This window comes from Podarcis pityusensis (genome assembly GCF_964106645.2).
Source record: "Podarcis pityusensis genome assembly, chromosome: 17".
NCBI lineage: Eukaryota > Metazoa > Chordata > Lepidosauria > Squamata > Lacertidae > Podarcis > Podarcis pityusensis.
This window is the reverse complement of record NC_138042.1, coordinates 35,164,295-35,188,992: the sequence shown is the minus strand read 5'-3', so window position 1 is coordinate 35,188,992 and position 24,698 is coordinate 35,164,295. Positions and strand designations below refer to the sequence as shown.

Sequence of the window (24,698 nt, the reverse complement as noted above, 5' to 3'; positions counted from 1 at the left end):
TTAAGTACTTAACCCGAGGTACCACTATACTTATATTGAACATATTAGCTTGTACTTTTGAAAAGTGCAAATCAAATCATAGTAGTTTGCTTTGGGATTTTTTAGGCTTGATAGAAGAGCAACACTTCCACCACGATTTCAGAAGGAGCTTCAGGGTCACCCGTCAAAAAACGTACCTGTGGACTTCAATGGTATGTTACCAGAGGGCCACAAAACCTTGACTGCTAAGCCAAGCCACACTTCATGGGTGGGCGGGTGGTTTTATGTACTTAAACAGAACTCATGGTAAAATCAAACATTTTGGTGTTCATGCAAGCAGTTCCATTGGACATAATTCTGCTCTTAATACCTAGTAAGAAAATACATAACTTGGCAAGGTAATGTAGAATGAATAGACGTGGATTATCAACCAGGTAAACATTTCCTAAAAGCACCAACCGTTTCAGTATATACTTCTTAGACTGCTCCTGTGCTCGGTTAGTTAGGAGTAAGCTCATTTAAATTTGTGGTTTACTTCTGAGTAAACATGAATAGGATGATGCTGTAAAGGACATTGTTAAACAAATGCTTAAAAGACTGTCCGTTCTGTTGGAATACAACCTTTCCACTGGTAATTAAAAGCCAAAGTATCTTTCCAAAGTATTATGATTGTAAAATGTTTGCTCATTGTGAGCACCATCAAAAGAGAGAGAGAGAGAAGACCCTTGCCCAACCCTGCAATATTAGTTTCCTCATTCACCTTTTTAAGTGGCTAGGTGGTTTCCTTTTCGTTTAGTCTAGCTATACTTGAAATATCTCAAAACTGGGATTGAAAATACTTGCAAGCTCAGATAAAGAAATGAAGCTCAAACATATTTCCTACAAACTTGATATTTACCATATTTTTCGCCCTATAGGACACACTTTTTCCCCTCCAAAAATGAAGGGGAAATGTGTGTGCGTCCTATGGGGGCGAATGCAGGCTTTCGCTGAAGCCTGGAGAGCGAGAGGGGTCGGCGCGCACTGACCCCTCTCGCTCTCCAGGCTTCAGGAAGCTCTGCGCAACCCTTGGGAGACTGGCGCGACACCGGTCTCCCAAGGGTTGCGCAGAGCTTCCTGCATTCCAAAGCCTGGGGCGCGCTGAAGAGCGCGCCCGGGCTTCGCGCAGCTCTCCGCAAGCCTGGGGAGACCGGCACGACTTCCCGCCGGGCTCCCTAGGCTTGCGGATAGCAGGCTGTTCTGGGGGCTGGGGTTGGGGGAAGCTCGGGCTTCCCCCGCGCTAGCCCCACGCCTGGGGGGGTGGAATTTTCTTTATTTCCCCCCCCCCAAAAAAAACCCTAGGTGCGCCCTATGGGGCGAAAAATACGGTAGCCTGGTTAGCTTTAGCTTTAGCCTGGTTAGTTTCCCTATTGTGTCATCATCTTTAGAGCGTTTACTCCAGGGAGAGACAAAGGAAGGAACCTTTGACAGAGCAGGAAAGAACAGTTGCCATGGTGATGGTTGCCAGTATATTTTTTATGTTAAGAGGATGCCCAGCACAGAGAACTCTTCCATAGCCATCTTCAGTGTAGTGTCTCAAACATACTGTTGTTTATATGAATATGTTAACAGATTGAAAAATTAAGCCAGTGTTCTAGACTATTTAACATTTGTATATTTTATATTTGTATATTTAAACATTTGTAGCTTTTATATTTAATGTTTAATATTTTAAAAGGAAAGTTTTAAAAAGCTAGCTACCGGCTTGGAGGATTCCGGTAAGATTGTCATAGCCACCAACAAAAAGGGATTCAGCTAGTTGCTACAGTGGCACTGTGGGTTAAACCACAGAGCCTAGGACTTGCTGATCAGAAGGTCGGCGGTTCGAATCCCCACGACAGGGTGAGCTCCCGTTGCTCGGTCCCTGCTCCTGCCAACCTAGCAGTTCAAAAGCACGTCAAAGTGCAAGTAGATAAATAGGTACCGCTCCGACGGGAAGGTAAACGCTGCTCTGGTTCGCCAGAAGCGGCTTAGTCATGCTGGCCACATGACCCGGAAGCTGTATGCCGGCTCCCTCGGCCAATAAAGCGAGATGAGTGCCGCAACCCCAGAGTCAGTCACGACTGGACCTAATGGTCAGGGGTCCCTTTACCTTTTTACAAATGTGCTGCTGCTGGACTAGAACAATGGCTTTACCGTGTATCCTTTTAAAAGAAGAAATGCTGTCTTCCAAAAGTTTGTGTTCTTGCTTTTCAGAAAATGCAAAAGAAATGAGACAACTCGTGCCACTTCAGCCTCCTTATCCTTCAAATACCGATATATATGAGATTCAGAGAAGAGTTAAGGAGATTCTAAATCAATGCAGCAATGGAATATGTTTATCAAAGCTACCGTATGTGTACAGAGAGACTTATCGGGAGGACTTAAATACAGCCTTGCTCCCTCAATTTGAGAACTGGCCTCACATTTGTGTGGTAGGTGTCAGCTTTTACCAGAGTGGATAAGAACTGGTTTAGACAAATCCCATTTCTTGGTTTGAATAATATTAAAAAAAAAAAAAAAAGGTATACACAATATCTCATTAAAAATGGGTTTAACTGCAAATTTTAATTTAATACAAAAAGGGCCTACACAATCCCAGCTAAAATACAACTCTCAACACTGAATTAAATGTTGCTTTTCTATGTGGAACCAAGAATGGTGGCCAACTGCTGAGGTTAAGCAATATAAATGATGCTAAGGCTGCAATCCTCTATTATCTAGATGGCCACAAAGGATCTGTGGAAGTTTCCTAGTTAAACAGATACAGGCTCAAATACTTAAGTTTGTGTTAAATCCTAATACAGCCCAGGAAGGCATATAATTCATTTTGGATGTCTTTTTGACCCCAGTCAAGAATGCAACTTGGAAATATCCCATTTTCCTTTTTGGCTAATAAGTACTATCCTTGCTTCTGGAAAGTTCTAGACACTCACCCCCCCCCCCCCCCCAGTTGTAGACATGTTTACTCAGAAGTCAATCTCACTTTATTCACTGGGATTACTTTAAAATGAGTGTGCATAGGATTGCAGCTTTACACTTCAAGATTTTTTCATGTGCATAGAGAAGTAAAATATGTATGCAGGTGTAACTTTGCCGCGTGAAGGCTTTGTGGGTTGTATAGCCAAAGGGCTTCAGTTGTGTTCCTAGGGTTGTATAAAGGCTTTATTCCGGCCCCGTTCAGGCATTCAGTCCACACAATCAGCTGTTGTGTGGAGGGGGAGAGCACGGCTGCATCCACTGGTTCTGTTGGCCCTACTGACCGTACGTCAGCTATATATATGCAAAATTGTGTTATTTTTAGAATATGTAAAGATGGTTTCTTGTGTTCAGAAATGTTTTTGCTTTTAAAACCTGTGTTTCGTTCTGTGTTCATCTCGTGTTTACCACTTTGACGGCTTTATGCTGTTAATAAAATGGTTGAATCAGCTAAATTTGGCAGTGAACGTTTGCAGAGGGGTGGCTGCTCCTTATGCGTAGGAGGCTTCCCCTTGTAGTGTGTCATCGTGATTGTGAAGGGTTGTACTCCACAAGGAAAAGCAATGCAGATAAAGCGGATGCCCAGGTGGGGGTGGGGGGCAGAAGTTGTGCTCCTTCTCTCCTGCTCTGTGCAATTATTTGTGTGACTTGAATGCCTGAAGTCAGTTTCAGTTGCATGCTAAGTTAATGGCTATAGTCACTCAGGATGGACAGTTGTTTTTTAAACAGTACATTTGGAAAGGAGACAGTAATTGAACAAATTGTGTTTACATTTTTTATTTGTTTTTTAAAAATGCATCCGTACTTGCTTTTCCAGCATATCTAATGCTACTCCTGGGAATAATCTAAAAATAGCACTAGCCTATAATCTGCAGCAGGGGTAGGCATTGTGGTGCCTACAGTTATTGTAGACATCACCTCCCATCAACCCTGGTTGTCTCTGGCCATTTGCAATCCTGACTGTGGCTGATAGGCCTTGTAGTCCAAAAGCTATAAAATCATCCATGTTGACTACCTTTGATCTACTGTAAGCCAATTTCAGACTGTTCATTTTGAGTGCTTTTCCATTTTGCATGCAATAAAGGTAGATTTCGCCCTCATTTAAAAATGCTAATCAGAATGCATATATGAGCACACATATGGTTTTCTGCTCTTACATTTGCCCTTATACTCTTAAATGGATATAAGAAATGTTATTTATAAGTAACGTATCAGCATGTTGACATACCAGCCAGTTTTGGTGGAATGCAGATAAGCTATATTCTTTTTGCTTTCATCAATCTGTAGCCGTACTGAATGCTTCTCAGTTCTTAAAATATGTGAGCATCTTAGCACAAGCCTAAGCACACTTTGAAATATTCTAATCATCTGCTCATTTATACCCAAATACACACAGGTCCCAGTTCCCAAACGCAGTGTGTTCCCGGGAATTGTTCATAACTCACATAATGAGTCCACAATTTCCATTGGTTCCTATGGGAACCTTTCTAATTGGGGATTTGACCAGTCTCTCCCCCTGCCCTCTCTCCACGGTTTCTTCCTGAAACAGCTATAGCCAACCAGCAGAAGAGACAAAGGAAGACTTATTTATCCGATCTACCCCACACACACCCTGCATGGTTTCTTCCTGAAAATGTCTGCCACTGGCCAGCAAAACACAAGCAAGGAAGTAGGCAAACACTGGATGTTCAGATACCTGAATCTGTGGAGTGTATTGCAAAGTTTGGGCATAATTCGTTGTTTGGATAAGTGAATTTTCACATAGTGAGAGGGTGGGTAGCAGAACCAGCATGTAAACACATGTATGAATAACAGCAAGCTTCAGTTGTTAAAGATAAGCAATGTTTGTAAGAGGGACACCTTGAGCAATTGAACAGTACTTGACCATGAGCCCCACCTACTTTCATAAGGGTGAGATTATTCCTGCTTTAAACTACCTGGAGATCTAAAACGAAATCAAATCCAACCACAGTTGGAAAAGCACAGTAGAATTTTTTTTTCTGTTGAGATGAAATAAACCTGTGCTAATTTGACATGGTTTTTAGTACAGCTGCAGAAAACAAAGCTGTTTCATGTAGGGGTGAGTGAATGTGACGAGGTGGTGAGAAAACAAAAGGTTAGTCAAAACTGATGGTGGTCAGTGTACTTAGAAGTAAATGGCCCGTCTACAGACATGTGTGGAAGCCACTTTTGAATTGCCCGCAATGCTCCAATTCAGTAACGTAGCTGTTTTTGTAACCCTCCTGCTTTCTCTCAAAAGACAGAGAAGGTATGTTCTGGTGGCCTTAGGGATATATTCCTCTACCCTGCTGCAAAAACACAGCCTTTGGTGAAGGGTGTCTCAAGCCAAGAAGGAAGCCTTCAGCCCCCCTTAGTAAAACAGACTGTAGAGACCAAAGTAGATGCGCCCCAGGAGGATTTCAAGCAGAAAATTGCCGCCATCTTGTTAAAATATTCCAATGGCCTTTGGGCGAATGCTCTCCCCAAAGTGTATGAAGACACATACAAAGCACCATTACCTCAGGATATTCTGAAAAGTCTTGACGCCCTCTCGGATATATGTTCAGTGGATTACATATCTGGCAACCCCAAAAAGGCCATTCTCTATGCAAAGTCGAAAAAGCACACGGACGAGAACCAGAATGTGACTGACAAAACCCACGCAAATGAAGTTCTAGCGAGACCAGCCGAGCAGCATCCCACCACGATCAAGCACGAATCCCAAGAGGAGTATTCGGAGAACATGACCGTGCCTCCGTTAATTATCCCAGCAGAAACATCACCATCTGTGCTGGTGGTGGAACTGAGTTCGACAAATGAAGTTGTTGTCAGGTAAGATTATTGTCCCGGTCTTCTCTAATACTCCTGTAGTAGTGCAATGGGGTTATCTCTTCAACTGTCAGCACACCAGCCATTCAATTGAAGGAGAACAGATTAAGAAAATGAAAAATCTAAAGATTTACTCTGGTGTTCACTTTAAAAATACGGTCTGGCAGGACCATCTTGTGCATGTCTGCTTAGAACAAAGTCTCATTAAGTCTGTATAAGAGTGCACATTCCATTTGTTATCAACATGTTTAAGCTTAAAACCTCTTAACTGAACCGAGGGAGCCTTTTCTTCATGAAAGAGTGGCCAGCAGCCAACTTCTGAGGTTAAACATTGCAAATGACACAAGTATTTAATAGTCCCTTGGTCCAGTAGGAAGTTCATAATAAGTATGAACTTCCTATTGGACCTAGGGACTAGTAAATTTGAGGATGTAGATGACACATTCCTATATTGTGGCAGGATCCTCCACTGAGCCCATAAGAGTACAAGGTTGTGTTCTTAGCCCTCACACTATCTAGAATGTGTTCAATTGTGAAATTACTGTTATTTATAACTTTAACAACCAGATATCATGGACAATTCACTTGTTGAAACTTTTTTATTCAGCAACTACCATCTCTTCTCAACATTTATTGGAGCTCAATCCCATGCATATTTACTCAGAAGTAAATTCCGCTTTGTTCAGTGGGACTTTTTTCCAAATAAGTGTGTATAGAATTGTTTCCTTAGCCTTTGAGTAAGTGATTTTGCTTGCTGTCCTCGCATGCCCACACACTACTTTGTCAGGATGTAGACAAAGGGTATGAAAAGTATATGCATGTAAGCTCCACGGCCAAAGCATTGTGCATGTAAGTTACATAAAGGCTTTGCTTAGTTGCAGTCAAATACGTTTTGTTAGATCTATCAACTAGTAAGTACAGCATGTGAAAGAGAAAGAGCTGCCATTAATTCACTTAATTTGCACTCTCTGCCTTGGCTCTCTTTTGGGAAGAGAGGTGTCTCTTTTGAGGCGTCTGCCACATGCGGTTGATTTGCAGTCTTGTGATGACAGATTGTCATAAGCCACTCTTACCTTGGGACAATTTGGCATACAGTCAAACCTTGGTAGTTGAATGTAATCTGTTCTGGAAGACCATTCAACTTCAGAAACATTCAGCAACTGAGGCGCGGCTTCTGATTGATTGCAAGAGCTTCTTGCACACAAGCGGAAGCCACGTTGGACATTCGGGAGGTGAAACGTACGATAATGGAGGCATTCAGGAACCGAGGTTTGACTGTATCAACAATGGAGTCCATTACATGCCTGTAATGTTGCTTTTGAACACTTGGACAAATTATGAATATTGTTCTTAAAAAAAAACCAGCAATAAAAGAGTTGGTGTAAATATTGGGAATATGTGAAATCTTTCTACTCTTTGCAGTATAAATATTAAGATCAGACTTGCGGTGAAATTGGATTTACACACACCTATGCTCTCTTATTCCTGCCAACCTAGCAGTTCAAAAGCACGTCAAAGTGCAAGTAGATAAATAGGTACCGCTCCGGCAGGAAGGTAAACGGCATTTCCGTGCGCTGCTCTGGTTTCGCCAGAAGTGGCTTAGTCATGCTGGCCACATGACCCGGAAGCTGTACACCGGCTCCCTCGGCCAGTAAAGCGAGATGAGCACCGCAACCCCAGAGTCGTCCACGACTGGACTTCAGGGGTCCTTTGCCTTTTTTTTTTAATGCTCTCTTATGTGATTCCATACATTCCTGTTTCAAGAAGCAAGAAAGTTGTAGGATGACACACTTCAGTTTAAGAGGAGATCTAAGGCATTAAAAAAACTCACTTGTGCACAAAATAGCATGTAAACTGTGCCTTAATATCTACACCATGTATATGTATTCCACTGTGTAAGTGTGCACTCTTAGAATCTAGCCTCCATGCAGCCTGCACTAATCTGTTTCTACACCCTTTTTGCCTTAAAATTATTCTGGGGAAGGGGGGAGATGTTACATAACGCCTTATGTAAACACTTTTGCACTTGTTACCACTTTTGTTGTTGTGATTTATACCAACTATCATTTCTGCTTGAAATCCTGTAGGTATGTGGGCAAAGACTATTCTGCTGCCCAGGAATTAATGGAAGAGCAGATGAAGGATTGGTATGGTCGGAACCCCTCAGGTTTGCAGATACAGTCTCCTAAAGTTGGACAGGTTGTTGCTGTGCCTGCAGTAGAAGATGCTTGGCTGCGTGCACAGATTACTTCGACAGACGGCAATAGGATAAAGGCAAGTGCATTAGGTTTCTGTGGTAAAAAGGGTGTTAAAATCAGATGAAAGTGCTAGTCTCTCAGTTGATTGCAATAGCTGCCTTGGACACTTCTTACAAAGTGGGAAAGTAGGATAGTATTTGCTTAAATAAATAATAATGATAATGTCTCCTAAGGTTTTTTTGGGTGGGTGAGGAGTGTTAAATTCTAAGGCAAACTAATAATTGCAGCATTTGAGCTCTAGCAAATGACCAAGAACAGAGCCTTTCTGGGAGATCTCAGCATAGTAATACGATGCAGTGATTTTTTTGTTGGATTACAGTTGCTCTCTTTAGATTCAGATGAAAATGGAGCTGTGGATCTTTTATATCTGGTCAAAAATCCCTTGCATCTACTGCTTCTGCTTACAAGCTTGTAGTTAGTAGTGTTTGAGAGAGGATGGGTGGGGTCCAATGTTCCTACTGCAGTCAGCAAAGCATTAAGGGGTTCAACTGACTCAGCCACCAGATGTATTTGACTTGCATCAGTCATGTGTATAAATTCAGAAACTGGCTAGGGAAGAGGATCACTGCTTCCCTTTCATTCCAGGATCCCCAATACCTGCAAAACAGGCCAGGGTGGCTGGAGTGATGGCAAAAAACCTCTCTCTCTTGCCAGCTCTCACCTAAGATGTTGATGTCAGCCCCCTACCCCTGATGCACTGTTCAGTCCCTCTTGGCTTCTTTGAGCTGAGGAGCTGAACAAGGAGGGAAATAGAGATCAGGTCATACAAGTGTTTGTGGATTTTACTGACTGCAATTCTGTCTGTATGAGAAGAAGAAGGGATCAGTAAGAGAGTGGCTACTGCCACATCCTCCTTGTTCATGGGCTCTCCCCAGCATACTGACAAGTGGTTCTCATCTATACACTCGGAAACATTAAACACTACTTGGGTGACTTGTTCTTTATATATGTGGGGGAAGGCTTGTTGTGCCTCCGATGAAGGATTAGGATTTCTGCAATAAGGGCATTTCCCTGTATGAATAACATGGTAAGTGCCCTTCCATCAGCCTCAACTGTAAGTTGCGAATCTCCATGTGATTTCATAGTATGTATGGCTTAGGATGGCAGCTTTGAATATGAAAACAAACATTCAATTTTTCACTGCATGGAGGCCTATAAGGAGGGATCTTGGATATTCAGGGCCAGATTCAGCTAACTAGTCCCACCAGCAGAAGCCTGACCAAGGACTTCCACTAATGAAGCAATGCTCCCCCACCCCGTTGGCTCTGCAGGGGTCAGGAAAACCCCTGGAACAGTGCACAGTAGGGAGGAGAGAACAAATGGCTCTATCAGACAAGCATAAATGCTTGCATTGCTGGAGCAAATCTAGCACTCTGCTGAATTTCTCCCTCGGGGATTTACAGTTAACTGCGAACTATGGCAGGAAAAAGAACAGGGCCAACACGTTGTAGCACCAGTAATGTGACCAATGAATAAGTCTCCCTTATATAACATGTGTCTTTCTGTCTTTGTTCCGTCACTAGGTATGCTACGTTGATTATGGCTTTAGTGAAACCATTGAGAATACCAGAGTGTGCAAACTAGCCAAGCAATTCTATTCACTGCCGTTCCAGGCTTCAAAATGCAAACTAGCAGGTAAGAGATGCGCCTTAGCCTTCAGCATGACTACAGAAGCAGTTTGAATGTACTACAAACTAGGAGCAAGAAGGAAAGAAGGCTGTGCCTAACTCCAAATATTGCCAGCTGGGATTGTAAAGGACTGCCCCACCTGGCAGTGCCATCTTGCAGCTTTTATAGTAAAGAGTGGGTGCAACAGCATAAAGAGTGGTGGGTCTTCCCTATAAATATGTTTCCTTGCAATTTGTACTTACTCCAGTGGAAGGTGTGTGTCTTTTTAAAAAACAAAAAACCTCTGGTATAGTAAAGTCTCATCTGGATTTTTTAGACGTGCATGTTCTTATTTGGTGCATTTTAACTTTGCAAACAGACATGACAGGAAACGATATTAGTGTATCCAGTGTGATGTAGCGGTTAGAGTGTTGGACTAAGACTGGGGAGGCTTGCTTTCAAATCCCCACTCATCCATGAAGCTCCCTGTGTGACTTGGGCTAATTGTAGGTTAGGCGGAGAGATTACATCACAGGGTTGTTATGAGAATAAAAGGGGAAGGAACTATGTATGTTGCCTTGTGTTCACTGGAGGAAAGGCAAGAAATAAATGTAATAAGTAATGTTTTTGTTGTTGTTGTTTTTAAAAGTAAAACATTGCACAAGATGCATGGGACATTAATGACTGCATAGCCACTAGGAGTCTGAAATTGGAATTTCTTCTTTGTATGCCTTGAAAGAGCATTTCTCTGTTCTACAAGCATCTTTGTGTGGTGGGGGAGATGACAGCCCTCGTGAAGCATAGTGTGGTTTCTGCTTTTAAAATATAAGCCTATATCCCTGCAAACATTTTGATGATGTATCAATTACTGTGGGTAATTTCTCACATATTTTGTATAATTCTGATTTGCTAGGTCTGAGGAGGAAGCCTTAAGAGTACTGAAGCCCTGCCTTGTACCACTGGAAAACTTAATCAGCCACCTTTCTTTCTGGCTTGCATGCCTTCAAAAGGCATGCAAATACATTTTTAGAGTAGTAAGGGTTACAGATTTGCTTAAAGCAAGGAGCTCTAAGGCGCAGGGAGACTCAGGTGATGGTGGTATACATTAGATGGACAAAATAAGCATCAAGAGAAATCAGGTCCACCAAACAAGTGGAACGCTCCCCCATTTTTGCTATAAGCAATGATAGTCCAAGCAGCCATACTGAGGCAAGAAGATCTCTTTTGGAGATGTCCGCAAAACCTATACTCTCCTCTTAACTGCCTTGTTTTAGGGTTAGAAGCCTTCTCGGACGACCCTGTGATGGTGAAAGTGGTGGAGTCTCAAACCTGTGGCAAGATATTTGCTGTCGAAATACTAGAGAAAAATGACATTCCCCTTGTCATCCTGTACGATACTTCAGGAGAGGATGACATCAACATCAACGCTTCTTGCCTGAAGGCACTTTGCGATAAATCTCTTGAGCTTCGCCTTCAGGTACTGTTTTCATCTGCTTGTAAAACCAGTAAGATGAGTTGAGGGCACTTAAGTTGCAGCATCCCAAAGGCATGTTTTGTTTTTAACAGGTAGATGCGCTCTATACAAATGTCCGAGTAACCAATGTCTGTTCAGATGGAACTTTATACTGTCAAGTGCCATCAAAGGGCCTGACCAAACTCTCTGAAGCTTTGCAGAAGCTGGAAAATTACTTCCACCACAAGGTGAATCTTGCTTTTAATTTTGGTTGCCAACTGTACCTTCACAAAAGTCACCTAACAACCCCTTTGTTCACAAATGAAGAATGCTAGGGTTCCTAATCATTCATTCTTGCTGAGTGAACACCACACACTTTTGCTGTTCACATACTTACTAGCTGCCCAGCTGTCGTGTCTTGCAGTATTAAATATGTGCGCCATGCAGTACTGCATATTTTCATACGTGGAAATCCTTGTAATGTCAGCAAAAGTAGTTCAATCCTGAAATCCCCAGAGCAATTTTCATGCTCGTGCCTTTTTACAGATAAATCCAGCTTGCGTTATCCAGACTCATATTGCGCAGTAAAATAGGGTTCCTCAGTAACAATAGTTGCTTTCTTTGATTAGGCCAACTGCGCGCTAGCCGTTTCAGGACAGGTGATCCCATAGAGCACAGTTTCCCAAACTTGGGTCTCCAGCTGTTACTAGACTACAACTCCCATCATCCCTCACTAGCAGGACCAGTGGTCGCAGAAGATGGGACCTGTAGCCCAAAAACAGCTGGAGACCCAAGTTTGGGAAAACCTGCGAAGAGCAACCCCAGAGGCATTTTTGTAGCACTGCATATGTCTAGAAAGTACAAGATGCATATTTTTGGAGATTGATAGTGATGCTTGTTCCTGGCTTCTCGGTGGTTCTTAATCGTTTCTCTGGTGCTTCCCTTACCAGAGTGGAAATCTGAAGGTAACTCATCAATGTGTGTGCTAGTATTTTGGGGAAGAAATCTATATAGTGGAATTGCTGCAGGTAGGGTTAGGTATGTTCTCCCTTTTGGTAACTTGCTTGAGCTATACTGCACTCCTTACCTGCACATTTGGCTGCTGCATTGTGACTACTTAAAAAGACTTTGCTTCTTTGTTCCAGCAGGTAACAGAGCATTCGGTATCGCTCCCCTACTGTGGCAAGATCTGTCTCCTTAACTGTAAAGGAAAGTGGGCACGTGTGGAGGTAGGGCATGTGGGGTCACTAACAAATGAACTGCAAAAAACGTTCAAATATTCTAATTCTCTGATATTCTAAATGGACTACTTATTTGTACATTCAATTCTAGACTAAAATTTGGGGTTTTCGCTACCTTGTACTATTTAATGGGTTTAAGCAGTGCCACTGCCATTAGTTAACAATAAGCGCACAGTTTGTTGCGGTTTTCATGAGCCATTTTCTGGTGAAGCAGAATCCTGACAGTGCCATGGGATGGAACACTCTCTCCCATTTCACACATTATTATAGGAAAGAGTTTTAATTGAGTGAAAACTGCTTCAAGCTTAAGTATTTGAGAAACTGGCAGCTAGTGAAATAAGTAGAATGGAACCAAAATAAAAGCTGAAAACTAGTTGTGAAATGTTTGCTGATCTTTTGCTTGCTGCTTCTCAGAGAATGCTGGTAATTTGCTGTCTGCAATTTATACTGATCGCAGCCTTGGGTTCAGTAGCTGACATGTCCTTCACCTTCAGATTTCTAAGAAGCTTGGTTCTTTTTCGCTGTGAAAAAAATATATATATGGGGCTCCCCACAAAGCAGGACTTGCATAGTCTAGGGGCTGAATGGCAAACCAGTAGATGATTTTGGATTCAGCTGTGCCAGCATCTAGATGGGATACTTTTTTGTATTGTGCCCTGGTTTTGTTTCATTGCCTTGTATACTTACCTAAATGCGGCACTGTGACATATTTATTTACCGTATTTTTCGCCCTATAGGACGCACTTTTAGGGCGAATGCAGGCTTTCGCTGAAGCCTGGAGAGCGAGAGGGGTCGGTGCGCACCGACCCCTCTCGCTCTCTAGGCTTCAGGAAGCTATCCCCCTAGCCCCGCAAGCTCCCAGAGCAATAGCGAAGCTGCGCGCAGCTTCGGGATCGCTCTGGGACCCGTTCTGGGGGCTGGGGACGGGGGAAGCTCGTGCTTCCCCCGGCCCAGCCCTGCGCCTGGGGGTGGGGGGAATAAAATTTTCCCCCTTTATTTCCCCCCCTCCCAAAAAAACCTAGGTGCGTCCTATGGGCCGGTGCGTCCTATAGGGGCGAAAAATACTGTACTTTGAAAAGATGTTATTGGATTGCAGTCTGTGTCAGCCCCCAGCCTACATGTCTGACTAGGGGAGAGTTGGATTCACCTGGAGGGTCACAGGTTCATTATCCTTGGTGTGGACCACTGGCTTGAACCTTTTTATCTTTCAATGAGAAAGAGTTCTATGCTAATAAGATGCTTTAAGCCCAGAGCTTTCCAAACTTTTCAAGTTGGTGATGCACTTTTTGGACTTGCAACATTTCACAACACAGTTTTGCATCCTTTTGCGATACAGTCATTCGGTTTTATTAGCCAACTGGAGGTTAAATTTACCCCTTTCCAGCCCCTAGAGGAGCATGGGCAATGTTCACATAACACACTACAGCCAACACAGTAATGTGTCGCGGCACAGTTTAGAAAGCTCTGCTTTAAAAGTCAATCTGAATATGCATTATGCTGTCTACAGAATTGCAGAGATGCTGAATAAGGCCCCAGCCTCAGGGTGCCCAGCGGCAAGTGCACATCGCATCATGTTGCATGCACATGCTGCCGCTGCTCTCTGGCACCACTTCTGTGTTTCCACAACAGCGGGGAGGGGGGTGGAGCACGTCCGCGCCTGTAGTGGACCCCAACAGAGGCCCTGTGGTGGAGGCCCTGGTAATGCTGGAGAGCCAGAAGTCAGGCAGCAGCTGAAGGCTGGGCACCCACAGCGAAAGGTTTGTGGGTGCCCAGGCACCCAGGGCCCACTGGAATTGGCACCAGTGCAAGATTGTCTGGTGAATCTTAGGCGGCATAATGATCCTTGGACTGCCTAATTGCTTAAAGGACCATTCCCACCATGATCTTTCATAATGAGCTTTCAAAGTGGGCAGCACATATTTCCTTTTAGACCAGGGCTGCTAACCTGGCCTGATTCAGCCCACCCAAACAGATTTTTATGGCCCCCAAGACCCCACTGGTTTTGTTGGTAAAGCGATGGGGAAGTAGTGTGTGTGTTTGGCCTCTGTGTGTGTATGTAAGAATGTACATGTGGCAGTGTTGGGTGACCACACCGTTGCATGCAGCCTCTGGAAGGTTGGCTGAGGATGAATGCAACCCTCAGACCCAAAATGGTCAGCCACTGTTACTTCATACAGGCTGGATTCAGTTCAGCAGGGATTTCCCACTGCACTCCCCCAAAATTGGCTCCGGGGGGTATACCCTCAGAAGGGTATGCCAGGGAAGAGAAGGATAACCTTAGCACAACACTGAATTCCACTCTGTGTTAAAATAGGTTTCTCTATTCTCGTATTTTGCTTCGTTTCCTTGACGCAGATAACCAGTGTTCATAGTAGCCGGGCTCTTGACGTTCAGTTTATGGATAGTGGAACAGTAGCATCTGTAAAAGTAGTAGAGCTAAGAGAGATTCCCCCGACGTTTCTGCGTGAAGTCATTGCAATACCACCTCAGGTATGAATTTTTGTTAATCACTTACTGTTCCCAGGAGCTTGCTGTGTAGACACCATCCGTGTTACTCACGTGCATTTCCGTGTAACCTGAATATCATTGTAATTATATTGTATGATCGTTTTAGGCAACAAAATGCTGCTTGGCTGACCTTCCTCTTAATATTGGCATGTGGACTCCAGATGCTGTGCTTTGGCTGAGAGACACAGTATTAAATTGTCCTGACTGCAGCATTAAGGTAAAAATACGCCTGTTCGTTGCTTAAAATTCAAGGTGCAGGATGTTCTTGAATGTCTCTTGCAAAGCCAAACTGTACCACTCTTAGTTTATGTGCTTTGCTAGTTGCAGTCATAAATGAAGGACGTTGATTGATGAACAGTTCCTTTTTGTAGCCACCATATCTCCATATGATATTGTCATGTACAGCTAACCCACAGGTCTTCGTGAGAGCAGGAGGAATTGTGATAATGTAACAATTACATTTACAATACGATTCTGCTGCAGATATTTTTTATTTTGAAGCAAAGTGTTAACCATAGATGTGCTCTAAGGGTTACCAGAGTCCATATTTTTCTCTGTTAAAAGCAGAGCAGCAGACTTAGGTTGGAGCAGTGCAGTCCTTGGCTTCTTCCTTTTTGCTGATTTGAGAATTTCCCCAGAATTTTTGCACACCTTTTGTTCTCTTTGTGAACGTGCTTTCCTCCTGGGCACCTGAGTGTTTTCCTTCACACCCTTGTAATACTGTTTTCAAATTGAGGATGTTGACATCATGATGTAGGGGAGCCCTAACACTAAGGTTCTCAACTACCTGTCGAAAGAAATTTATCTTTCAGGAAACATGCTTACAGTGATCAGATTTAATTTTTCTGTCCCTGTATTATTATTTTAAAGTGTTGCCATGCAACACACTTCCATCTCATCCTAGATTTCAGTACCATGGCGGGTGTAATGAAAGCTAACTTCGAAAGTATAGTTTTGACTTGGAAGCTTAGAACACTAGTAAAGACTGAGCTCTGGGCCAGAAAGTCCTGGGATTAAATCTCACCACTTGCCACATTCTCTCTAGCTGCCCTGTCTTCTTTAAGTCTTCACCCTGTTCCACCTGCAATATGGGGATACTACTGAATTGCACAGAATTTATTTAAGGTTTTCTGAGAATAGATATAGCACATTTTGAACACTCAAGTGACCTGTGACCTGTCTCCTCCTCGGAGCTCCTTTTCCCTCCTACTCCTGCATATGTTACTGTTGACAGAGGTTTGCTGCTTCAGTTACTCTCTGGCTGTGCTTACCAGTGAATAAAACTAAGATCCGGGTGAATGAGTGTGTATTACTTTCTGGTCAGTGAATGATCTTCACAAACTCTCTGGGAAGGTAATCACAGTCTGCAAGAACCAAATACAAGCAGCGCTACACTGTTTGCTATGTACAGTCAAACCTTGGTTGTTGGACGTAATCCGTTCTGGAAGCCCATTCGACTTCCGAAACGTCTAGCAAGCGAGGCCCATTCGACTTCCGAAACGTCTAGCAAGCGAGGCGCAGCTTACGATTGGTTGCAGGAGCTTACTGCACTCAAGCAGAAGCCGCGTCGGACATTCAGCTTCAGAAAAACTTTCGAAAACCGGAGTATTCCGGGTTTTCCGGGAGCCAAATTGTTCCAAAACGGAGGCGTTTGGGATCCGAGGTTTGACTGTACTTTGGGAGTTCCTCATTGGTCTTGATTCTGGTGTTATATGAGAGGGAATTTTCCATTTTGTCTTGAGGTTATGTTAAGAAGAGAAAAGGCATTGGCTTCAAAATGCTTCCCTGAGCAAAGGATTTGATAAACCAGGGATCTGGTGTTGGGGTAAAAACTGGTATCTTACTCTGCTGCTCACTGGACTGTGTTTTTTCTGTTTTCCAGCCTATTTTAATGGGGCACTACTACTACTACTACTACTAGTAGTAGTAGTAATAATTTATACCTCGCCCATCAGACTGAGTTGTCCCAGTCACTCTGGGTTGCTTCCACAAAAATACAAATAAAACAAAGCAAAGAGGGAAACAATCAAACATTAAAAGCTTCGTGAAGCAGGGCTGCCTTCAGATATATACGAAATTTTATATAGTTGCTTAACTCTTTGATATCTGCTGGGAGGGCATTCCACAGGGTGGGTGTGACTACTGAAAAAGCCTTCTGCCTGGTTCCCTGTAACTTCACTTCTCGCAGAGAGGGAAACGCCCGAAGGGCTTTGGAGTTGGACCTCAGTGTCCTGGCTGAATGATGAGGGTGGAGACTCTCCTTCAGGAAAGTGATGTCTCAGTAGACTTTAAATTTACTGTGGTCAATATTAGAACCCCTGTTATAGCATTTATCTAACAATGTACATTTGTATGCCATACCAGTACTGTCAAATCATTGGGAGAGCTGAGCGATGGGAGGGTTCTGAGCACTATATTTACTGTAATGCAAGGGTGGCTAACCCAAACGCTTGTCTTCCTTGACCATTGGGCATGCTGGTTGGGAGTGATGGAATTGGGAATCTAGCAATATCTGGAAGGCCACAGGTTCAGTTAAGAAATAATATTAAGTTCCATTTTTTTATTGTAAGTTGCTTTGAGTATTTTAAAGAGAAGAAGAGTTACATAAACTTGATGTGTGTTTAGTAGTAGTACTTTCTCGTTTGATGGCCTACTCTTGGTGACGTTTCTAATGGTGCCAAGAGTTCATGCGTTAACATTTTCCTGCCACTGTTTTGAGTAAGAGTAAATTTGCTAGTAGGAATGTACTTTCTCTTTCTTCCCTCCTCCACTCTTAAGGTGGTTAAACTGGATGACAGGATTGCACACGTCTATTTATTTACGCCAAAGAGCTTTCCAGACCCAGACCATAGTATTAACAGGCGGATCACTAACGCAGACTTGTGGAAGCATCAGAAGGACGTCTTCTTGAGTGCCTTTCCTGGTAGCTCCCTCACTGCAAAGGGGGAAACGAACTTACCAGAGACAGCAAGCTCAGGTGCCAAGAAGGGTTTTGCTCCACGTGCTCCAGAGGCCAGCAGTGCTGGGACAGCTTTGACTATGCCTCCGCCTTTGCCGTTGCCAAAACCCCAGGAGCAGATGGATGTGTTCGTCACCTTGGCCTGCCATCCCGGTTACTTTGTCCTCCAGCCTTGGCAAGAGATGCACAACCTGGAAGTACTGATGGAAGAGATGCTTTTATACTACGGCAAAGCGGATGAGGGAACTACCGCCGTTGAAAAAAACAAACTCTATGCTGCTAAAGTGAAAAACATGTAAGTAGCTTTTCATCAATGGCACACGAGTGAAGTGGCCTGGATGCAACCCTGCGTACTTAAGGATCTCAGAGCAGTCTTTGTGTATTGGACCCAATCCCATCGGTTTAGACCAGCCTTTCTTGGGCCCAGTGGCCAGGAATGATGGGAGTTGTAGCTCAAGGGCACCTTGGCACCCAAGGTTGAGAAAGGCTGGTCTCAACAGTGGCTAACCAAATCTCTCTGGGATGCTCGCATCCCTACCTCTCCCCTACTGCTTGTCCTCAGCATTTGCAGTCTAGTGGTATATTGGCCCATAGCATTTAGCTCTGTTGGTTCAAGTTCCATCCTCCTCTCTCTTTCTGCATCAGTTTCCCTCTGCTGAAGACCTTGGTGCATCTTTGCCCCTACTAATTCCTGACTCCTACATGTTATTTCCTCTTGGGGGGCCATAACATTGTGGACAAATATCTGTGTACCTTTTCACCAATAACGTATGGAGAGGGAGGGGGAAGGAAGGAAACACACATCGGTATGTTGAGGAATATATACAGTGGTACCTTGGACGCTGGACGCCTTGGCTCCCGAACAAATGGGCTCCCAAACGATCGAAACCCAGAAGTGTGTGTTCCGGTTTTCGAATGATTTTCGGAAGCCGAAAGTCCGGCGCAGCTTCTCATTGGCTGCAAGAGTGACCTGCAGCCAATCAGAAGCTGCACTTTGGTTTTTGAACGGTTCTGGGAGTCGAACAGACTCCCGGAATGCATTCTGTTCAAAATCCATGGTACGGCTATACACACACACACACACACACACACACACTTTTTCTATAATTTCAGTTAAACAAATTAAAGTGAAAAAATAAGAAAGGAATAAAAAAGGGTATTAAAATACAAAAAGAAAGGGGAAACGCTATAATTCTGTACATACTTGTCTAATACAAAGGTATATAAGTGAAATTCTTTTAATACATGTAACATTTATTTATAAGATACTATCTTTTTATAAATGCATTACAAATACCATTATATTTGTCCATATACAATCTGTTGTTCTTATTAAGATTTGTAAACTGCCCTATACCTGTAATCTCAGGGCGGTTTACCACATAAAATTACAATATATATATATATATATAATACATAATAAAAATAAGAACAAAAAAACCCCAATAATTGGGACATTCTCTCGCTCTCAATTCCCTTCCCCAAAACATGCAGCATTGCTAAATTGGAGATTTTGGGGAAGGGAATTGTGAGCTGGGGGAAGAACAGTTGGCTTGGCTGTGACCTTGAAGAGTGGCATTGCCAGCAGACAGAAGTTCTGCAGGAGTTGTGTGTCGGGGGGGTGTTTTTTAATGGTGCAGTGGGGAGAAGGAAACTACAGCGGCTCAGAGTGCCAGGCAGTAGCGGACCTGGAAGGCGAATAAAGCACCAACTGAAGCAAAAACCCTGAAACAGAAAGAAAAGTACCCTCACTTTTTAGGAGGGAAAAAGTGAGTCTTATAGAGCAAAAAAATACGGTACTTGCTGAGCCAACCTGGCCATATACCTGGTGGGGAAGAGGAAACTCTCTTCCTCAAGGTGGGGCAAATACTTCCCTTCTGGGCGAGAAAAGCGAGACTGAAGGGGTTTGACTTCCTGAAGCCACAAAAGAGGTTCTTAAACAGCAGGAATAAATTAATACATGCTTGTAGGGTGCATTCTAGGGGGTGCAAGCAGCCGTTCAGACGTCAGAATGGAGCGAGAGGGGCCTGTCCCTATCATAGTGGGGTTACCTGGCTTTATACAAGGATCCCATGTGACACTTTATCCCTGCTTTTAATTAAAATCAGGGCCCCTCTGTCTCAGAAAGCTCCTGTTTGTCCTCTGCGTGTGACGGGTATCATAGCAACTCTTGATTTGTGTGATTTAAAAAAGGCACTTAACTATATTAATAGTAATTGATTACTTATAACCCGCCCATCTGACTGGGTTGCCACAGCCACTCTGGACGGCTTCCAATGTAATATAAAAACACGGTAAAACTAGCAGTGATGGTAAACTTCTGTCCATGTTACTGGACACTTTATCTTAAATGCTTTGTGTCTGTACACTCTCCAAACGCCTCCTTTGTTTCTTAGGTGGCACAGAGTGCTAATAAGAGGAATGTTGGCCAATGGGCTGGTGTCCGTTTATGAGCTGGACTATGGTAAACATGAGCTTGTCGGCATTCAGAATGTAAAGCCTCTGCAGGATATGTTCAGAAAACTGCCATTTCAGGCCATAACAGCCCAGCTTGCAGGTAGGTGATCTATCGTCCAAAACCGGTTTGAAGTCCATATCCTGATATTAGTTTCATGGGTTTTTTTGACCTGACAATATAACGCAAATCATGATGTATGTAAGGGCTGGGCGAAATATCATCCATAACCAGTTGAAGTCCATATTGTGATACCGGTTTCAATTTTTTTTAACGGGCAGTATATTTCAAAACATGGTGGGAGGGTGTGTGCTATGCAAAAATGACAATGGGGGGAAACTGTGAAGTCAGCCAATGCCTCTACATAGCTCCATCCTTGTTGCAGACAATGTTACATATCATAATTTTTAGCTGGTGAGATATCGCAATCCTGTAACCAGATATTGCCCAGCCCTAGTAGATGATTGAGATGATGGTCATGGATGTAATTAAAACTACAACACCCCTAATCTGAGTATAGTAAATAACATTTGGTTCTGGGAAGTTAATGAAACTTCACCATCTGCCTTGAAATAATCCCAAATTGGTATACTATAAATAATGTTTTAACGCTTAAAGAAGCAATTTTTGCTCTTCCGTCAAAATGTATGTTCAGTAGGACTGTCTGCTGTATGACATTCTGAAAAGCCATAGCTATGTTACCGTCTTATGAGACATGTAGCTGGTTCAGCCAAGCTTGTTGTTGTTGTTGTTGTTTATTTTAATAATAATTATATTATTACTAATGTAGGCTCAGATTAAGTAAAATGATGAGGCGTAGTTATACAGTGGTACCTCGCAAGACGAATGCCTCGCAAGACGAAAAACGCGCAAGACAAAAGAGTTTTCCGTTTTTTGAGTCGTTCCGCAAGACGAATTTCCCTATGGGATTGCTTCGCAAGGCGAAACGTCTTGCGAGTTCTTGCGAGTTTGTTTCCTTTTTCTTAAAGCCGCTAAGCCATTAATAGCCGTGCTTCGCAAGACAAAAAAACCGCAAGACGAAGAGACTCGCGGAACGGATTAATTTCGTCTTGCGAGGCACCACTGTATAGAAAATCTGTGACTGACAGCAAAGCCGTAATTGACTGCTTTCAAACTCTCCAGATCGTGAGCTTTCAAATGGCTTGCTGCCTAGACAGGTCCAGTAGCTTTCAACTTACGCCACTGTTCTGTGGCTACATGTTAACTTGCTTTTGTGCTGCTTTCCTCTAGGAACAGAGGGCAAGCAGTGGTCTGAGGAGGCCTCAGTAGTCTTCCGAAATCATGTTGAGAAGAAAGCTTTGGTAGCGCAGGTGCAAGCAGTTATTGACGGGCCTAATCCATGGGAGCGCAAAGCTGTCGTCTACTTAGTTGACACATCACAACCGGACACAGATATCTGGATTCATGATATTATGACCCAATATTGTATGGAGATTTCAAAGGCGAATTAATGCTTAACAAAACCTTCATTAATATCAGCAATAAGAATGTTAACATAGCTGTGACCATTTGTGGTTTTGCTTCGGATTTTTTGCACTGTTGAATGCTAGAATGTTAACTGTATAAATAAATTTATCTTAACTTATTCTATTGGAACAATTTCCTTCTAGGAGCTAAGTCTAAAGGTAACCACCTTTCATCAGCTCGCTAGGTGGCAGCCCCTGAGACAACTTTATCTGCTTTGTGGTGAACCTATTTTAATGGCATCTCCCATTTAAAAGATCTAAGAGCGGATATGAGGAAAAACCTTGGAAGTGCTGGTGACAGTCAGTGTAGACTGCATAAATTAGATTAACCAGTGGTCTTAATTCCTTATGAGACACATTCATATGATCACGGCTATGCCTGAGGATGTGATCTTGATTATGGAAACCATACAGTAAAATGCCGTCAACCTTTACAATTGAGATTGAACATTCCCGACTCTGTAGAATAGTGGCCCTTGAAAAGGATAGGCTGGGACAGGGATCTACATTGATTATAAGCCATCCACACTACTGCTTTTCCTCCATATATTTGGCTCTTCCCCATCCCAATTAATAAGCCTGGTTCAGCCAATAGTAGTTACAAAAAATATGCAGAAACAACATCATTCCTGAACTCTTTCTTACAAAGCCCATTTATATAACCTGACTGCAGTGGCCTCTGTGGCTCCTGGTAACTGTGTACATCTCGCACGGTTATGGTGGATTGCATGGTTATCAGGCTATTGATGTATATCATTACTTGAAAATCAGGCTCCTGGGATGGCTTACATTTATCCATAACAGGACAGCCCCTACCCTCAGACATACATTCTAAGAAACAAATGAAAGGAAAAGTGATTCAGAGGGAGGAGGAGAAAACCAAACTCTGGCACTACCTAGTTTGTTGCAGAGTTCTTGTAATGACCAGCTGGAATGGGAAAAAAATCAAAAGTTGCTGGTCTTTCATCAGAGCTGATGGAGAGGCCTTGTAATCACATCTCTCCCTCTCTGCAGGTTGACAAAACAACTGCTGAGGGAGGAGCCCAGTGGAGCTGGGAATGTAATGTATAAAAACATTTTGGAGCTGTAGAGCAGGGAAAGGGAACTTGGCCCAGTATTGGGAGGAGAAACTGTTCATTAAAACACTCTCCAACTTGGTTTCATGGAATCATTTTGCTAATGTTTACTTGTGTAAAGCCCATGTAACTCAATGGGGCTTAATTCTGATTGGACATACATAGAACTGCACTGTTTAATCTTGGGTCTTTTCTTCCCACGGACGCCTTTTTAAAACCTTTGGGTCTGGTTCTGAATAAAGCACCTTGGGTTTTGCAAGACATTCTTTGGTGTGTGTGTGTTTTTCATCCAACCTTTCCCCTCTCATTTCTGCCTTAATATAGGATTGCATAGAAGAACACACTGAGGTTGGTGTTTTTTATAGCAAGCCTGATTCAACCATTGCCCTTTCTTTGGAGCAGTATTTATACCTACACATCTTCCTGCCCATTAGGGGAAGTAGGAAGCCCCGAACATATATTTTTTAGATGTCCTTTTTATGCTGAGATTTGTAGAGACACCATTGACCCTTTGCTGAAGAGGCTCGCCGATCTTCCACACAAGTCTAAACTTAATTCTCTCCTCTTAGGCAAAGATCACAAGACAACCTGGCTGGTAGCCAGATTCTGCGCCCAGATTTGTAGGCACAGATCATCCTCTAGAATAAAATAGCTTACTAGGGAAAAGCTGAAGTCATCCTTTGGGGTGCCTCAGGGTCAATTTTTATGGTAGCCCAAAACTCAGTTGTATGGATGTATGTATATATCTCAATTTTAACTCATAAGCTATTGTTTCAATCTGCTCTAATTGTATATTTTACCTTTATGAACGCTGTCATTATTGTGTTATGCGAGCTGGTCTTTGATCATAATAAAAATTATCTTACCCTATCTTACCTACACCTCTTAAACAAAATGAGCTGTTCAAGGAACAACCCACCGCACTCTTCCAAAAGGGTTTCTGTTATATATTCAGCTGTGGCCACCACTAGAATGGCAGGTGCCAATAAGTGGCAAAAGAAGCAGCTGTTTTGAATTTGTGAAATCCAAGAAGCACCCCAGAACAGGAATTTCAGGGAACGAGAAACATTAGCGGCAGCTATGATTCTCCCCCTTCTCAAAGAATTTTGCCTTGCTCTGAAATTCAGTCAAATCAAAACAAGACAAGTCAGTATCAAACTGGGGCATGGGAGAATACCAAAGCTATTTTCGGATCTTACCAGGTGAAATCCTAGCCACATCGCAGAGATGGCCCTTGCAAAATCTATTAGCAAGTTTCTTTTTGAAGAATTCGGGGTGATGTTAGCACTTAGTGCAGAACAGGGTTTGTTTGTTTGTTTGTTTGTTTGTTTGTTTGTTTTTAAAAGGGAAGTCAGATCCAAAATGGGCAGGTAGGAGTAAGAGGCAGTTCAGAAAGAACATCAGGGGAGTTCAATCATTCAAGTCATGCAAAAAGTTGTGCTGTGTTAGGTAATAGAAAAGGGTGTAGCCCAGACCCTGATCAAGTATACCCATTTCTCTCACCCTGCCAACGACCCTCCCTGCAGACTCCACTGCTCCGTGTATTCACCAATGCTTCTAGAAAAAAGGAAATAGTTCTAGAACATGGTTCTAGTCCTGTGGTGTTGCGATAAGGGTGGTGTGATAGGAATTTTATGGTCTTAAAGGTAAAGGTACCCCTGCCCGTACGGGCCAGTCGTGACTGACTCTAGGGTTGCGCGCTCATCTCGCTCAAGAGGCCGGGAGCTGGCGCCGTCCGAAGACACTTCCAGGTCACGTGGCCAGTGTGACGAAGCTGCAACTGGCGAGCCAGCACCAGTGCCGCACACGGAAACGCCGTTTACCTTCCCGCTATAAAGCGGTACCTAT

The 24,698-nt window shown here is 43.2% G+C and overlaps 1 protein-coding gene across 4 annotated transcripts in view; it reads left to right on the top strand.

Annotated features, from left to right (window-relative positions):
• Positions 1-23,113, top strand: part of TDRD7 (tudor domain containing 7) — a 35,532-nt gene extending 12,419 nt beyond the window's left edge. For 2 of the 4 annotated variants that reach the window (XM_080986701.1, XM_080986703.1), the window contains 13 exons: positions 106-191; positions 2,215-2,432; positions 5,237-5,808; positions 7,893-8,079; positions 9,587-9,698; positions 10,946-11,148; positions 11,238-11,372; positions 12,270-12,353; positions 14,721-14,855; positions 14,980-15,090; positions 17,652-18,127; positions 20,229-20,389; positions 21,539-23,113. In XM_080986701.1, the coding sequence (XP_080842827.1) occupies positions 106-191; positions 2,215-2,432; positions 5,237-5,808; positions 7,893-8,079; positions 9,587-9,698; positions 10,946-11,148; positions 11,238-11,372; positions 12,270-12,353; positions 14,721-14,855; positions 14,980-15,090; positions 17,652-18,127; positions 20,229-20,389; positions 21,539-21,759 (2,701 nt within the window). In that variant the 3' untranslated portion in view covers positions 21,760-23,113. Of the gene's footprint in view, positions 1-105; positions 192-1,489; positions 1,545-2,214; positions 2,433-5,236; positions 5,809-7,892; positions 8,080-9,586; positions 9,699-10,945; positions 11,149-11,237; positions 11,373-12,269; positions 12,354-14,720; positions 14,856-14,979; positions 15,091-17,651; positions 18,128-20,228; positions 20,390-21,538 lie in introns of those variants that run through there. The other 2 variants (XM_080986702.1, XM_080986704.1) reach the window with 2 other exon arrangements.
• The last annotated feature ends 1,585 nt before the right edge of the window (positions 23,114-24,698 follow it).